The sequence below is a fragment of the Euleptes europaea genome, chromosome 15, assembly GCF_029931775.1.
Source record: "Euleptes europaea isolate rEulEur1 chromosome 15, rEulEur1.hap1, whole genome shotgun sequence".
NCBI lineage: Eukaryota > Metazoa > Chordata > Lepidosauria > Squamata > Sphaerodactylidae > Euleptes > Euleptes europaea.
In genome coordinates, this window is record NC_079326.1 from 49196155 (window position 1) to 49213609 (window position 17455).

Sequence of the window (17455 nt, forward strand, 5' to 3'; positions counted from 1 at the left end):
CATGCCCTCAGGGAGCTTTCCAGTTTTAACATTTATCTCTACACTGTCTTATTTCAGGTGAAACATTTTCAAGCAACAGAAACTGTTGAACAACACAGGCTCAAAGCAAAAGGTAAATTCAGATTCACCAGAAAATACTGGTCTCATAAAACAGCATTCTAAGTATCTCAGCACTCTTCTAAGATGTGAAATGCCAAAAGGAATAAGGTATAAAAACTTAGGGTTATCAACAGTTCGCACTTTTACCTACAGCATTCCTTAGAGACCAAAGTCCTGATTTTGTCCCTTAGAGAAGCAACATGTATAGGGAAGCAAACCACAGCACTGTTAGGGCACGCTAGGGACAACATTTTTTGTTTTGATCCAGAGTGATTCTGTAATCCTGTGCGGAGCTCAAGAAACCACAGGCATTTGTCTCACGTCATTAACACTGGACTGGTAAATAGTCAGATTAAATAAAGGGGGGGAAAGCTGTTTGAAATCTGCTTAATAGAATTAGTTACGACCCCAGGAATATGCCTTCAAAAGGAATCCTAGAACAAGAGACCTTTTAACATAATAAATTTGACCAACAACTATTCCTTCCATTCAAGATGGCCATAAATTATTTCAATTGCACAAAATTATTCCACAAAATTGTTTCTATTGCTCTGTTACATTCTGGTTTTAAGGTTTGTTTTTTGGGGTGTGGTGGGATAGGGTGGACATAAGTATGGTGTAGTCGTTAAGAGTAGGATCTGGGACATCCAGGTTTGAATCCTTGCTCTGGGTGACTTTAGGCCAGTCATTTTCATCCTAGTTCAACTCACAGAGTTGTTGGGAGGATAAAATGGAGGAGAGTAGAACAGTAGCTTTGAGTCCCCCAATGGGGAGAAAGGTAGAGTATAAATGATGTCAATAAATAAAAACACATGAACACATGAAGCTGCCTTATACTGTATCTGACCTTTGGTTCATCAAAGTCAGTATTGTCTACTCAGACCGGCAGTGGCTCTCCAGGGTCTCAGGCAGAGGTTTTTCACATCACCTCCTTGCCTGGTCCCTTTAACTGGAGATGCCAGGGATTGAACCTGCATGCAAAGCAGAGGCTCTACCACTGAGCCACAGCCCCTCCGTTAAAAAAATTCTCTTCTGCAGGGTGGAGACCACATATAGACTGGAGAAATTTAGATGAGCTAACAACAAAATAGGATGCAACAAAATTTTAAAAAAACAAAAAACACCTCCCCCAGCCAAACAAAACGCCTTGTTTCCAAATACATTTCTAGCATGCTCTTAAGAATCCAAATAAATTACTTTCCCTGATCTAAACATATTTCCAGGAGGTAAAAAATATATCACTTGCTAGCTCTCCAGGTGGATATTATCCTTACACAGCCCTTTCAGCATAATAAAGATATAGCACCATCAATTAATTTTAAGTCAACGATTGTGCCAATAAATGATTCTCTAGCAGCTCTTATTTCTTTGCTATACAGTTTCCTCATCTAGGCCTGCATGCGTATTACTCACACAGAACGTGTCACATTCTGGCTTGGAACCATCTTTTTTACATAAAACTGTTAGCCATTTTATTTCTAGGTTGAAGCTCTTCCTACTGCATGCGACCCGGCTTCTCTAAGCATTCAACAACATCAGATAGGTCCCAAAAATATAGTATTGTTCTTCTTTCAGAGCACCTGTTACTGGAAATACTTAAAGTACACATGAACATTCGTTTCACACATGCATTCCCAGACCTCCAGGTCAAGGGACCTTTCATTTGTGCTTGAAATGAACATACCTTGGACGATGCTCTGGGAATGGGTTATATTTATTTATTTACTTGAGTTTTTTCTTTGAATTCCCCCATTTCCATTGCAGAGCTGCTTTTTCCCCTTAGGACCGCAAAAGTCCTCCAAGTCACCGAAGAACTATATCATCAGTTTTTTGTTTGTTTTTTGCCCATATATTATTATTATCAGCAGCAGCAGCAGGGGGAAAACATAGATATAACATTACTAAAAAATCAAATACTAATGATACAATTAAAAAAAAAACTAAAACAGTGCTACTAATATAACTAAAATACCCGTAGCACTTAATCAAGTAATACTCTTATCTATTTATCTAAAATTCACATGATTATTATATCACTACCTCTCTACAATTTACATATTGGAGTGTTTTTCCAAGAACTATGGGTGAAAATGCATGGGAGGTTTTGCCTTGGATTTGCTGCTTTCTAAATGCACATTTTCCCCAGCCAAATCCTCAAATCTCAAAAATAAGCCCCCATGCAGAGTTTTGAGAATTCAGATGGGGAAAATGTGCATCTAGAGTGCAGCAAATCCAAGGCAAAACCTCCCATGCGTTTTCGCCCTATATCATCTGTGTGGATTTATTGGGGCAGAAGGATAGTCGAAAGAACAGATTCCTCTGGCAGGCTAAGGATGTGCCGCGAGAGGTTTATAATACTGCTTGATGAGTTGTTGTGGTGGTGGTGGTGGTGGTGGTGCCTGGGCTCCCAGGAGAATCTAGCTACTTCCTGTGAGTCAGCTTTTTGACTCCCTGTTTATTTCTGAGTTTTAATATCAAACATCAAGTCTCTCCTTGCAATCTCAGAAATAGTCTGGCCTCAGAAGTCATGGAGAGGGCACATGTGTACATTTCCAAAACATGTCTCCCAACCCAGTGCTGCTTTTAGGGCGGCACACTTAAGACCCACACATTGAGCATGCTGTAACGTTAAATTAAAAAGTCTTGCACTATGTTAAAGGCGAATGGGTTTATTGAGGCATAAACTTTCACTGAGTTACATATAACTGTGGAATACAATCCTGGAAGACAGGATTTTCTGTCTTCTCGATACAATTGCTGGCAAAACCAAGAAAAAAATAGATCCTAGACTGTGTCCTATGAGGGCAAGACTAGCAAGTGAAATCCTCGTCAATGGAATTAAGGGCATAGAAGCTCAAGGTCTTATCATATACACCAGGGGTGTCAAACATATGGCCCAGGGGCTGGATCTGGCCCCTTGAGAGCACTTATCTGGACCATGAGCCAGCCAAGGCAGCCACCCTTCCCCACAGTCCCGATCTGGGCTGGCGAGGCATGGCCCGGCCCGACCAAGTGACAATTATGTCATATCCAGCTCTTGTAACAAATGAGTTCGACACCCCTGATATACACACAGTTTGCCTGTCAAGACAGAAGTGATTTCTTTCTTGCATCTCTCAGATTTTATACACCAAAGGGTAACAGCTCCAACAGCTCCACTTAGATCTCGCAGGTTAGATGCCTATTGCTAAGCAGTGACTATTTATTAGCGTTTAGCAAGAATCGACACTGAATAAGATGATCTCATTGTCATTTGTTGTAGGAAAGCGTTTGTTGCAATGTGGTTCATAAGAATCAATTTTTGCAGGGTTTTTTCCTCATTTAGGCTGCACAAGATATTGTTTTCCTCTTGATAATGCAAACAGCACCCTTTCCTTTTTGTAGCACCTCCAGCACTCACTCCTAAGTAATGCACTGTTAATTAAGGCCATCATAGCTTATTTCACACCTTTGTTACTGCACCTCCTTCTCCAACACACTAAATGAAGCAGATTAATCTCCTTGCAATGAAATACTGTAAAAACATTAATACTCTAAATCCCAGCTGAACGTGCAGTATGGTATTATCATTTCCCCTCTGCCTCTATGGAGTCACAGCAATTTTGTCAATGAGAGTTCTCTCTGAACAGAGTTTAGGGGAAAAAACAATACTAAACACTGGCTTCAACCTGAACCTGATGAAGTAAGCTCTGACTCACAAAAGCTTATTGAGGTACTGATATTGTTAGTTGCTCAAGGTGCCACTGGACTCCTGTTCTATTTAGCATCCCCGAGTCATTCTTGATCACCATATCAAATAAATAGGTATTCAACCCAGCACTAGACCGAACAGAGAGCCAGTGAGGTGTAGTGGTTAAGAGCGGTGGTTTGGAGTGGACTCTAATCTGGAGAACCGGGTTTGATTCCCCACTCCTCCACATGAGCGGCGGACAGTAATCTGGTGAGCTGGGTTGGTTTCTCCACTCCTACACATAAAGCCAGCTGGGTGACCTTGGGCCAGTCACAGCACTCTCAGCCCCACCTACCTCACAGGGTGTCTGTTGTGGGGAGGGGAAGGGAAGGTGATTGTAAGCCGGTTTGATTCTTACTTAAGTGGTAGAGAAAGTCGGCATATAAAAACCAACTCTTCTTTTTCTCTTTAAGCTAGATTTTTATCATACCTAATTGGGTTTTCAAGGCAAGAGACGAGCAGAGGTGGTTTGCCATTGCCTTCCTCTGCTTAGCAACCCTGGTCTTCCTTGGTGGTCTCCCATCCAACTACTAATTAGGGCCAAACCTGCTTAGTTTCTGAGATGTGATAAGAACGGGATAGCCTGGGCCATGCAGTTTAGGGCATATATGTGTGTCAGGGTGTGTAGGTATATATACAGAGAAAGAAATGACATTTCATTTTTATATCACGTGTGTGCACACATGCGCCCAAAAAAGAAATGAAATGTTCTTCTACCCTCATGTTACCAGCTATTTTGTATGAGCTGATGTACAGCAAAATAGTTCTACACTAATACGATTCAATTCTCTATTTAGCTGCAGGCTAAAGCTAACAGGGGCTTTCATGTTTTGAAAGCAATTCCCACGGCTGTAGTACTTACAGATCATTTATGAAAGGCCCAAGTCGCTTTTGTGCATATAGGTTTGCAGAAAACAACAAGCTATATTAATATATATAATAAAATGCTATGTTTTTTTTAATAAAATGATGTTTGTCTTCTGTTACAACTTGGGAAAACTGATTCTGTCATGCAGCTGGGGAAGAACACTGGAATGCACGTGACCAGTTAATGCATTTTTAGCGCATAATGTGGCAATTATTGTCTATACAACTGTCCGATTGTGCATGAATAGGAAGTGGCATCATCTTTACAATAAATTGTACGGTAATTAGCTATTTCCCCTCATTTCCTTTCTGAACTCCCATAACACTCAGATATATCATCTGTCTTGCTTATCTGCAAAAGTACGGACAAACCATCTGTATTGCCACTGTTCTAAATTAGATGGACTGTAATTTACAGGTCTGTAAAGCAGAGGTTAGGAGTTCAACCCTTGGATTTGTTTGCAGAGGGTCAGATTGTATTTAATTTAGGGGCCCTAATAAACAAACCACATGCATAATGAAAAAGAAATGTGATAACTAAGTTGCCACTTTATTCCTTGAGGGGGAGTAGTCGAACTAATCCAATTATTTAGGGCCTGTTGACAAGATGGTGCACCCCTACCAGTTGTAGGCTGAGGATGGTTAACTACTCTAGGTCACACCGAAGGGAGGCGTTAACCACCTGCCTCTCTGTATCCTTCCTGCAGCCACTCTAGGGTTGATAGCTTGGGAAAACCACACACCTTTATAGATTCCAAGGCGAGACTCTACCATCATTTACATAATTGCTTATCCCAGAAACACCAGATGACAAGAACCCCCAATTAACCAAGCACACCCTTCTCTCAGTTGCAACTCAAACGTCTCTAATTGCTCCTGTTTGCAGCCTCCACCACCATGATATGTATTCTGTAAGTTCATTCAGACACTACCCCAAACCTCTCTTACAATATGTTCTTGCTCGCAGCTGCAGATAGGAGCGATAACAGATTCAGGAGAACTTGTGTTCACCACAGGAAATCTTGGGAGGGGGTGGAAATGAGAGAACCAAGGATGAGAAATAACTTCTGGCTACAAACAGACCAGAATGTTATTGCTACAGCTTCCATTATATTTGCTTTCATACTATGAGCATATCTGACCTGGGGAGGCTGAAGTCCATGGCAAGATGGAGTTTCTGTCCCCCACCAGCTACTGCAAATGTATTTATTTTGGCATTTCCTGACCATTCGACTCCCCCCAAAAGATGGGCTCAAAGCATTAAAATGGCCCATGCTATCAAAGATCACAAAAAGTATCAATAAAACCCTAATGTGCTTGCAATAACCATTTAAAAACCAGTCTATACCACTTACCTAGCAGTCTGAAACCAATGACAAAAATCCAACTAATACTCTCCCAAACAGAAAAGTCTTACATATACTGCAGAAAGCGGGAAGGAAAACTGCAGCCTGAACCTCAGCTGGCTGCTGGTCCCAAACCTCTGGAGCGATTACGAAAGGAAATTAGTGACACAGACCAATGACCTCTACGTATCTCCAACATGAGAGGGATGGGAAGAAACACCAAAGGGCAGAGTTCGCTGGAAATAATGGACCCATCAGTCATCTCTGGCAAAGACAAGGAACATGTCCAGTTTTGGTGCTATACTGTGTGTGTGTGTTAAGTGCCGTCAAGTCGCTTCCGACTCATGGCGACCCTATGAATGAAAGTCCTCCAAAACGTCCTATCTTTGACAGCCTTGCTCAGATCTTGCAAATTGAAGGCTGTGGCTTCCTTTATTGAGTCAATCCATCTCTTGTTGGGTCTTCCTCTTTTCCTGCTGCCCTCAACTTTTCCTATCATGACGGTCTTTTCCAGTGACTCTTGTCGTCTCATGACGTGACCAAAATACGACAGCCTCAGTTTAGTCATTTTAGCTTCTAGGGTCAGTTCAGGCCTGATTTGATCTAGAACCCACTGATTTGTTTTTTTGGCAATCCACGGAATCCGCAACACTCTCCTCCAACACCACATTTCAAAGGAATCTATTTTCTTCCTATCAGCTTTCTTCATTGTCCAGCTTTCACACCCATACATAGTAATAGGGAATATAATGGCATGAATTAATCTAGTCTTGGTGGCCAGAGTCACATCCTTACACTTCAAAATCTTTTCTAGCTCCTTCATGGCTGCCCTTCCCAGTCTCAATCTCCTTCTAATTTCTTGGCTGCAGTCTCTCTTTTGGTTGATGGTGGAGCCAAGGAATAGAAAGTCTTGAACAATTTCAATTTCCTCATTGTCAACCTTAAAGTTGTGTAATTCTCCTGTAGTCATTACTTTTGTTTTCTTGATGTTCAGCTGTAGTCCTGCTTTGGCACTTTCTCTTTTAACTTTCAGCAGTAGTTGTTTCAAATCTTCACTATTTTCTGCCAATAATGTAGTGTCATCAGCATATCTCAAATTATTAATGTTCCTCCCTCCAATTTTCACTCCACCTTCATCTAAATCTAATCCTGCTTTCCTAATTATATGTTCTGCATATAGATTGAAGAGATAGGGAGATAAAATACATCCTTGTCTGACACCTTTGCCAATTGGAAACCATTCCGTTTCTCCATATTCTGTTCTAACTGTGGCCTCTTGTCCAGAGTACAGGTTGTGCATCAAAACAATCAGATGTAGTGGCACACCCATTTCCTTTAAAACCAGCCATAGCTTTTCATGATCCACACAGTCAAAAGCTTTGCTGTAATCTATGAAATACAAGCTGATTTTCTTCTGAAATTCTCTCGTATTGCAAATATACGCTCCAGTAACCAGCGTATATTTGCAATATGATCTCTAGTGCCTCTTCCTTTTCTGAAACCAGCTTGAACATCAGGCATTTCTCGTTCCATATATGGTAACAGCCTTTGCTGTAAGATTTTGAGCATCACTTTACTTGCATGAGAAATTAATGCAATGGTCCGATAGTTGTTGCAATCTTTGATGTCTCCTTTCTTGGGAATTGGAATGTAAATGGATCGTTTCCAGTCTGTGGGGGCATTGTTTTGTTTTCCATATCTGTTGGCATATTCTTGTCAAGATTTTGATGGACTCTGTTTCTGTGGCTTGGAATAGCTCTATTGATATCCCATCTGCTCCTGGTGATTTGTTTCTCCCGATTGCTCTCAATGCAGCTTTCACTTCACTTTCTAAAACTGTAGGTTCTTCTTCAAAAGATTCTTCTTGGAAAGAATCTGCTATCCTTTCATCTCTTCTGTATAGTTCTTCAGTGTATTGTTCCCACCTTTTCTTTATTTTGTCCTGTTCAGTTAATGTATTTCCATGCTGATCTTTCAGCATGCCTAACCGTGCTTTAAATTTCCCTTTGATTTCTTGGATCTTGTGGAACAGATCTCTTGTTCTTCCTTTTTTGTTGTTCTCTTCTATTTCTTTACACTGGTTATTATAATAGGTCTCTTTGTCTCTCTGTGCTAGTCGCTGGAACGTTGCACTTAGACTTTTGAATCTATTTCTGTCACCTTCTACTTTTGCTTCTCGTCTATCTCTGGCAATTTTAAGAGTTTCCTCAGACATCCATCGAGGTTTTTCTTTTCTTTTGGCTACAGGAATAGTCTTTGCACATTCTTCCTTGATTATATCTCTAGTTTCCACCCATAGTTCTTCAGGTTTACATTCACTTGAACTTAGTAATGCAAATCTGTTCCTTACATGGTCTTTAAACTCTTCCGGAATATTGCTTAGATTGTATTTTGGTGCTATGAATGTTTTGGTGTTTTTCTTAAGCTTTATCTTGATTTTCGATATTACCAATTCATGATCTGTACCGCAGTCGGCTCCTGGTCTTGTTTTGGCCAAGAGAATAGAGCTTCTCCATCTTCTGCTTCCAATTATATAATCTATTTGATTTCTATACTGGCCGTCTGGTGATGTCCATGTATACAATCGTCTATTTGGTTGCCTGAATTGAAAAAACAGCCCCTTGTATCCATCCCCCTAAAACATTTCCTACTCAACCTTCTGCTACTGCATCTACTGGAAGACACAGTTCAAATTTCCAGTGCAATCCTAACGAGAGTTACTCCATTCTAAGCCCATTCATTTAAGCAGACTTAGACTGGCATAACTCTCCTTAGGATTGCACTCGCACAGTATCCGGGCACCACAGTGCAACTTTTAAAAATGTAGCCTATGCTTCAAGCACTCCTCCATGCTCTATTCCCAAACCTTGCCAACGGTAAAGCAACCAAAGTACAAACTACTTATAAATACAACCAAACTTTCCTCCAGAAAATAAACTGACGGGTTCAGTAAATCCTTCCAAGTGATACATTCATCTAGTTCTAAACTCATAGGAACTAACAACGTAACGCTGGGAGCATGTACGGGAACATATTTAAATGCTATACAAAAACTGGGGGGGGGGTTGTTTTCTACAGCCAAGTGGTGATATTACATAAAACTGCATATATTTGGGGAGGGGCCATGGCTCAGTGGTAGAGCCTCTGCCTGGCATGCAGAAGGTCCCAGGTTCAATCCCCAGCATCTCCAGTTAAAGGGACTAGGAAATTAGTGTGACGTTGTTCAGGGCCGAATTTGCGATGTGAGCAATATCATTAGGGACTAGGCAAGTAGGTGATGTGAAAGACCCCTGCCTGAGACCCTGGAGAGCCACTGAGTAGACAATGCTGACTTTGATGGACCAAGGGTCTCATTCAGTAGAAGTCAGCTTCATGTGTTCAAATTCTCAGGGTTAACACCCCTCTGCAAAAAGATTTCCCATGCCAAATTTCAGGCAGAAAGTGTTTTCATTTTACAAGCAATGAATATTTTTGAAGGCTTTCACGGTCAGAGTTCATTGGTTCTTGTAGGTTATCCGGACAGTATTACTCCTCTGAAGATGCCTGCCACAGCTGCTGGCGAAACGTCAGGAAAGAAAATACCAAGACCACGGTTACACAGCCTGGATAACCTACAAGAACCAATGAATATTTCCGCTTGCAAAGTGGGCACAGAGAAGCATTATTTTTTTAGGACTTGAAAAGGGAGTAACCTGAACTTGCATTCAGATATCACATGGTACCAAATTCTAGATGAGGCTACATGGTGGTGATGGTGGAAAGTACCGTCAAGTTATAACCGACTTATGGAGACCCCACAGGGTTTTCAAGGCAAGAGACGAACAGGTGGTTTGCCATTGCCTGTCTCTGCGTAGAAACCCTAGACTTTCTTGGTGGTCTCCCATCCAAATACTAACCAGGGCTGATCCTGCTTAGCTTCCAAGATCTTGGCAAGGCTACTTACCATTTCCTTTTTATGCTCCTGGAAACATAAAAGCTAATCTATCTGGTCAGTTACTCAATGACTTCTTGGTCTCCACTAGGCCTGTGATTCTTTATTCTGTTTGGTCTCACAGGTGTTTTATTAAACCAACATTTCTTAGGTAATCAGCTGAAGACCAGCCAATTTTGCACCCATGAGTTCCTGCTCTCATAAATCACCAGGGACACTGAAGTCCTGATCTGATTATACAAGGGCACAAGCTCATTAATTAATTTAGGAATCAATATTTATTGTTCAGGGAGGTTTATAATTATTCTTCATGGTAAGGATTCAGCCACATTTTACAGCTACATGAAAAGTGGCTGAAGGATACTGACTTGGTACAGGCAGTGAGGGATTAATGTAAGCTCGTATACTGGTAAACAGCTACTCAGTGGATAAATAATTAATGTTCACAATAATGATTAATATGTTTATTTTGCATATGCATGTTCTACAAAAAATTACTCAGTGATCGGTATTAATATTTCCAGTCGCTTATTGTGACACTTCATATGTGATAAGTTTATATTGCCTGTTTCTTATAGCAAAACATGATCAACACCTGTCTGAACATTTAAACTGGGTTTAAACTGTCAAACATCTTCAAAAGCTTTAGGAGGGCAGTTAACTTTGTCATGCAGGAAAATATGTTTACCCATATCTAACTTTTGATTCCCCCCCTTTCAAATCCTCAGAAGTCTGTTCTTTTAAAGCTTCTGGGTTAAGAATTCCCTTTTGCAAGATAAATATTTGCATACATAAAATTCAGCAGAAAGCTGGCAAAAAATTATATCTTGTGCATACGCTTTGTGAATATATTTTTTAAAAACCAGAACGTCCTAGTTTTGCAGAGTTGCTGACTATTCTGGGTTGTCCATCATTTTATTCTGCTGCATTTATGCTTAGACCTTTGATGATAAAAAACGCACAAATTTCACATCAGCTGGACAAGCACAGAATTCAGAAACCAGGACAGAACCTAGAATCCTGAAGATCTCAGTTACCACCATCTCTAAAAGTAAAATTTTAATATTTCACAGTTTATGGAGGGGGGACTAACTGAAATTCATAGGCAGGGTCTGTTGAAGGCTGAGTAGCCAGAAGAACTTTTAAAGCTGTCCCATGATAATCCCTCCACTTCGCCACAACTCCGATGGGCCTTCATGTTAGCACGCCTAAACATCTTTCTGTCTGAAATCCTTTGGGGCAGATTTAAGAACATCCTTGTTTGTAATCGGACTTGCCCATGTTCACAGAACCTACCAGAGGCAATGACCCAAGTGCTGCTCCACTGTGTCTATTATGAGTCTCTACAGGAAGTTCATATTGATCCGCTGATAAAAAGATATCTCATACCCCTCTGCAAAAGACAAATTGGCTTTCCTTTTGGCTGAGTGGCATTCTTGTACTACGGAGAAGGTAGCAAAGTTTCTTTTAGCTGCCATGAGAATTCGAGGAACTAAGCGTAACTTACCCAACGGCTACCGTGAATGAAATTTTATTTATTAGTTGTATATTATATGTATTGGCTATCTATTTTATATGATTGCTATGGTAACCAATATGACAATAAAGGTATTGATTGACACACTTCCCATGCTTGTTCTCCAGCGCATTCAGTCTGCCCTGTCTCCAGCTGTGTTAAGCCCTTGATTACCAGAAGTAGAACTGAGGCAATGTGAAAGCAGGGGTGAGCAGAAGCTGCTATGGGCCAATACGGAATACCTGTAAGAAAGTAGCCCAAGCGGTACCACCCGTCTTCTGCTTCCGACCCCCCAGGAGAGACGGTGGCTGTTGAGAAACTTGAATTACTTTCACCCAAGTGGGAGGTTTAGTAAGGCTTGCTTTATAGCACGGCCAGAAGTGACATGTCCCCATGCGGGCAGAGCTATCACATGGAGTGTTTTAATATAGCAGCCATATTATAAAGTTATTTTCATCCAAAGCTGACATTGGGACTAACCTCTCCTATGTTACAAACAGAGCATTTGCATGCATTCTGGGAAAAAGTTATTCATTCCATCTCTGCAACAAACCACATTTGGGAGATTGGCCCATGTCTAAATATACTGTGTAAACGTTAACTCTGGAGCCATGTTTTCAGACAAATGTCTCGAATCCGGCTCATGTTTGCTGCAGACAGAGTGAGTGTGCCAATAGGAAACCCTCTTCCATACAATGTTTGAAGTGACTTCAGGCCAATGAGTGATATCAAAATAGGGGGGAAGAGTTAAGGAGTTAGGAATGCTGAAGTACAATTAAAGTATTAATGTATCATCACCATCTACAATGATTACTACGACAACTACTAGTATTTATTAATAATAATAATTGTGTGCCATCAAGCTGCAATCGGCTCATGGCAAGCCCAGGTCCATGGGGTTTTCAAGGCAATAGATGAGCAGGGGTGGTTTGTTATTGCGTTCCACGGCATAGCAAAACCCAGTCTTCTTTGGTGGTCTCCCATCCAAAGACTAACCATAGCCAACCCTACTTGGCTTCCAAGCTCTGATGAGATCAGACTAGGCTGGGCTATCAAGATGGTCAAGGGTTTATTAGGATCTTGAGATGATCAAAATCCCCCCCCCCCCCGAATCCATTCTACAAAGCTTAGCTGTACAGCTCTGCACCTTCAGGAAGCTTTCAGTAGCCTAACACATGTACCGGTGGTGCAACTGTGGTTCAGCCTAAAAACATGGAGGTACCAAAGCCTGGAGAGCCAGCATGGTGTAGTAGTTAAGAGCAGTGGACTCTAATCTGGAGAACCAGGTTCAATTCCCCACTCCTCCATATGAAGCCTGCTAGGTGACCTTGGGCCAGTCACAGTTCTCTCAGAACTAGATGACCCTTGTAGTCCCTTCCAAATCTATGATTCTATGATTCTAAGAACTCTCTCAGCCCATGTGGAAGCAGGCAATGGCAAACCACCTCCAAATGTCTCTTGCCTTGAAAACCCTTCAGGGGTCGCCATAATTCAGCTGTGACTTGACGGCACTTTCCACCACCACAACCAAACCTTGATGCTATGGGCATATGTAAAAAGCATAGTGTCTGAACACAGCCAGAATCTCACAGGATCTAGAATTCCTTTATTCTGGCTGCAGACAAATATAAGATGAAGCTGAAATATCCACCTGCAAAGCAAGAATAACCATGCGCAAAAGATCTGCTACCTTTCTCCACAGAAAGCAATTTCAGGCGAAATTGTCATATGCTGTGCTTATCGGGCGGAAACAGTTTTGAAACTTACTTCAATACACTCCACACAGCTCTAACAGTTACCAACACGCAACGTTGCCACCAATCACACCTCTGTAAAAGTGAGCTGAAAAGTTAACATTTTTATTACTTCTTACTGTTGATGATGAAATATCTCCCCAAGGTAACCAAAGGTTTACATATTTAAATAAATCTTAATTACTACCGTATATACTCGTGTATAAGCCGAGTTTTTCAGCCCAAAAAAAGGGCTGAAAAAGCCGGCCTCGGCTTATACACTGGTCAGTACGGTAGAAGGGGGAAGGAGGGAGGAGGGAGGGGGGAACTTACCGCCGCCGCCAAGCCACCGCCATTTTCCCCCGCCGGGAGGGGCCCTGGGCGGCCTCTCTGCAGCCGCAGGGAAGGTGCCCTGCCCCCCCCCGGCCCCCGCCGCCATTTCCCCCTGCCGGGAGGGGCCCTGGGCAGCCTCTCTGCAGCCGCAGGGAAGCTGCCCTGGCCCCCCCGGCCCCTGCCGCCATTTCCCCCCGCCGGGAGGGGCCCTGGGCAGCCTCTCTGCAGCCGCAGGGAAGCTGCCCTGCCCCCCCCGGCCCCCGCCGCCATTTCCCCCCGCCGGGAGGGGCCCTGGGCAGCCTCTCTGCAGCCGCAGGGAAGCTGCCCTGGCCCCCCGGCCCCCGCTGCCATTTTCCCCCACCGGGAGGGGCCCTGGGCAGCCTCTCTGCAGCCGCAGGGAAGCTGCCCTGGCCCCCCCGGCCCCCGCCGCCATTTTCCCCCGCCGGGAGGGGCCCTGGGGAGCTTCTCTGCAGCCGCAGAGAGACTGCCCTGCCCCCCCGGCCCCCGCCGCCATTTTCCCCTGCCGGGAGGGGCCCTGAGCAGCCTCTCTGCAGTCGCAGGAAGGCTGCCCCGGCCCTCCCCGGCCCCGCCGCATTTTCCCCGCCGGGAGGGGCCATGGGAGGCCCCTGCCCGTCGCGCCGCTACCGCCCACGCGCCTGGGCGCCTTCCTCCAGCCGGCAGCGGCCTGGAGGGGCCTCCTGCCGGCCCAGGAAGTATGCGCCGCCGCCGCTTCGCCGCCTCTCCAGGTAAGTAGGGGGTTCAGGGGCTTTTCCCCCTCCCCCCCTTGGATGGCACTGGGGTCGGGGTGGGTTGGGAGGGCCTGGGAGGCGGCGGGAGGGCGACCTGGGGCAGGGGCCCTGCGCTCTAAAATGGCGGCCGCCATTTTAGAGCGCAGCATTGCGGGTAAAGGAAATTTCTTATTGCCCCTCGGCTTATACGTGGGTCAATAAGAAATTCCCTTTTCTGGCCTCTAATTTGGGGGGTCGGCTTATACTCGGGTCGGCTTATACCCGAGTATATACGGTACGTTGACTTTTGAATATGCTCTGAAGAAACTTGTCTTGTTTTTTGTTGTTGTTTGTTTGTTTTGAAAGACCAATGGTCTGAATCAGTATAAGGCAGCTTCATGTGTTCAAATACTTTGACATTTTTTGCCTGAAATGTTTTATCCCAGATTTCCCCCCCCCCATGTTATAGCCTTTTCAAAGTTCATTGACATAGCTGTTAATAATGTCACACTGCATATTTACTGTAAACTTATGGCTTCATCATAATCTCGGTCAGGGGTCCCCTGCTGACTTTTCTGGTGCCCGCCAAGTGTTCTTAGGAAGCGGGCAGGGCCAGGTAGGGCTTTTGCCTAGCAAGGCTTCTGATTAACTACTGGAGATTTGATTGACTGTACAGATTTTTTTAAAATGTTGTTTTGGCAGAAGCTGCCACCACAGTACAAGGATCTGCACTGTGTCAGTGAAGTTAGAATAACAGAATCATAGAGCTGGGAGGAACCTCCAGGGTCATCTAGTTCAACCCCCTGTACAATGTGGCAATAATTTTGTGGCCAGCTCTGCCTCCTGGGGCAGCCATTTTGGGGCAGCCATTTTGTTGCTACACCCACCCTTCCCTGTCAGAATTCCAAATGTGCTTGCAGGCTCAAAAAGGTTCGGGATCCCCAATCTAGGTATTGCAGAGAAAATAAATAGTCCCAAGGTGATGAAGATCATCTGCTCTGAAACAGGCAACAAAGTAGCTCCAAGTTTAAAATTTGCACAACTAATACAAAAGTAGGGCAATTTTTTTTTTAACTGCAAGCTTTCACTCTCTGGATGTGCACAGTAAGTGTCAAAACAACTTTTGTATTAGAGAGACAGAGAGAGATACGGCAAGGAGAGATTTTTTACATCCTTCTTTCCACTTACCAAATTAAACTGGAGCTGGCCGTTCAACCCACACACGGCAGCAGCCAGCAGCAGACCCCCTCCACCCTTATCAACTCCTCCTCCGTTTCTCGTCACATTAATATCACGTTAAGAGTTTCCCTACGAGCCCCGTGGTGCAGAGTGGTAAACTGCAGTACTGCAGTCAAAAGAGTTCGATCCAGATGGAAGTCGGTTTCAGGTAGCCGGCTCGAGGTTGACTCAGCCTTCCATCCTTCTGAGGTCGGTAAAATGTGTACCCAGCTCGCTGGGGGTAAAGGGAAGATGACTGGGAAAGGCACTGGAAGACCACCCCGTAAACAAAGTCTGCCTAGTAAACGTCGGGATGTGACGTCACCCCATGGGTAAGGAATGACCTGGTGCTTGCACAGGGGACCACCTTTACCTTTTAAGAGTTTCCCTGCCCTACTTCATCAGCTGCTGTTTGTGGTTCAAGTGCGGAGACTCAAAGCATGACGCTGTGACACATGTTTTATATTCCCTTACGTTACCAGGTGGGAGGAAGCACGAGATGTGAAGCTGCTGCTTTTGATACACAGCCACACACATATCATAAACTATGTCTCTGAACAAGCTCTGCCATTTCTCTGCTGAAACTAGCGTGTTCTCCAGCTGCTTTTCAGATTTAAAAAAAATTAGTTGGAAAACTGTTCACCCATCTCTTGAGTACTGTCTAGTACGGCCCCAATAAATTCTACCACAAATCCTTGAAGACAGATCATTGTACCTGCCATTACGTTTCCTCCGCATGGTTTTCTGCAAGTTGTGTGTGTGTTTAAAAAAAAAAAGCAGGAAATACATAGCAAGTCTTAAAAAAAGCTATCATTGTTACCCCTCTCGTTCTCACCTAGATCCATGCTCTTGGAGGCTTTCAGATTAATTGATTCCGTCTGCTTGGCCAGTGTCAACGGTCTGAAGTTGATGTGCTGATCTGGTAAATACGCAGCTGAATCTGCTACTGGGCTGCTGGAAAAAGACACGCCAAAAAAGAAAAGGAAAAAAAATTAGGCACCAGCTCAAAAAGAGATGAATTAAATCCTCTGAAAATGAATCCATCCCTCAATTCCCTAGTTACTTTAAGTCATCCAAGTTTCTTTTATCAGTTATCACCCTTATTACATCTGATTTTACTTAAGATATATAATGGGGACAATACGATCTAGAGCTAAAAGTATTGCTTTTTGCCTAGTATCTGTCCACTTTGTGAACATCCCAATAATGATTATGGTACACTAGTTACCACAGTGTATTTCCTGTGATATTTAAAAACCTAAAGAAGTGGTGCCAACTAATACATTAGTATTATCACTGGTTTTAAAAGCAACTAAAACCACTAGGCGCTGCATAATGAGTTGGATCCCAGATAGATTACTGCCCATTCTCCCCCCCTATGGTAGCCCAAATCACCCCCCAACATGCTGCTCGTGGGGAGGCAGTGACCCTGCAGGAATCACTTGGAATGGAATCGGACATCTCTCGGGGGGGGGGGGGATTAGCAAAAACAAGCCCCCTTCTTGCATCCCCAGAAATTTACGCAGGATCCAGACCTATATATGTCTCGTTCACAAGTTAAAGCCCGTAAATACCCAGTCAGCAAACACACCCAGTAGGACAACTAGGATGAAATACCTGAAGTGACTTATCTTTCATTTGAGGAGATTAGTTTTAGCCTTCACAAATATCAGGCACATTTTTACAATCCTTAACAGCTCTGTAGGCCTCAAGCAGGAGATTTTAAGAAATTCCCATATTGAACGTCATTCTTCCCATCCCCCCTCAATACATATATTGTCATATAAGCAGGTCCACCAGCATATCTACACCATTACTCCTAGAGACAAGCAAGAAATACAGGTATGCCTACTTCTCAAAACTACCTGTAGCTTGAGCTAAAGGTGGATGCAATGAGAAGGACAAATGGCCAGGAACAACCAGCATGGTGTAGTGGTTAAGAGCAGTGATTTGG

The 17455-nt window shown here is 43.5% G+C and overlaps 1 protein-coding gene across 1 annotated transcript in view; it reads right to left on the minus strand.

Moving 5' to 3' along the window:
* The window catches only part of PARD3B (par-3 family cell polarity regulator beta), a 578916-nt gene that overhangs the window by 296075 nt on the left and 265386 nt on the right, over nucleotides 1–17455 (minus strand). Inside the window, exon 15 of the mRNA XM_056861663.1 lies at nucleotides 16337–16452. Coding sequence (XP_056717641.1) covers nucleotides 16337–16452 — 116 coding nt within the window. The remainder of the gene's footprint in view (nucleotides 1–16336; nucleotides 16453–17455) is intronic.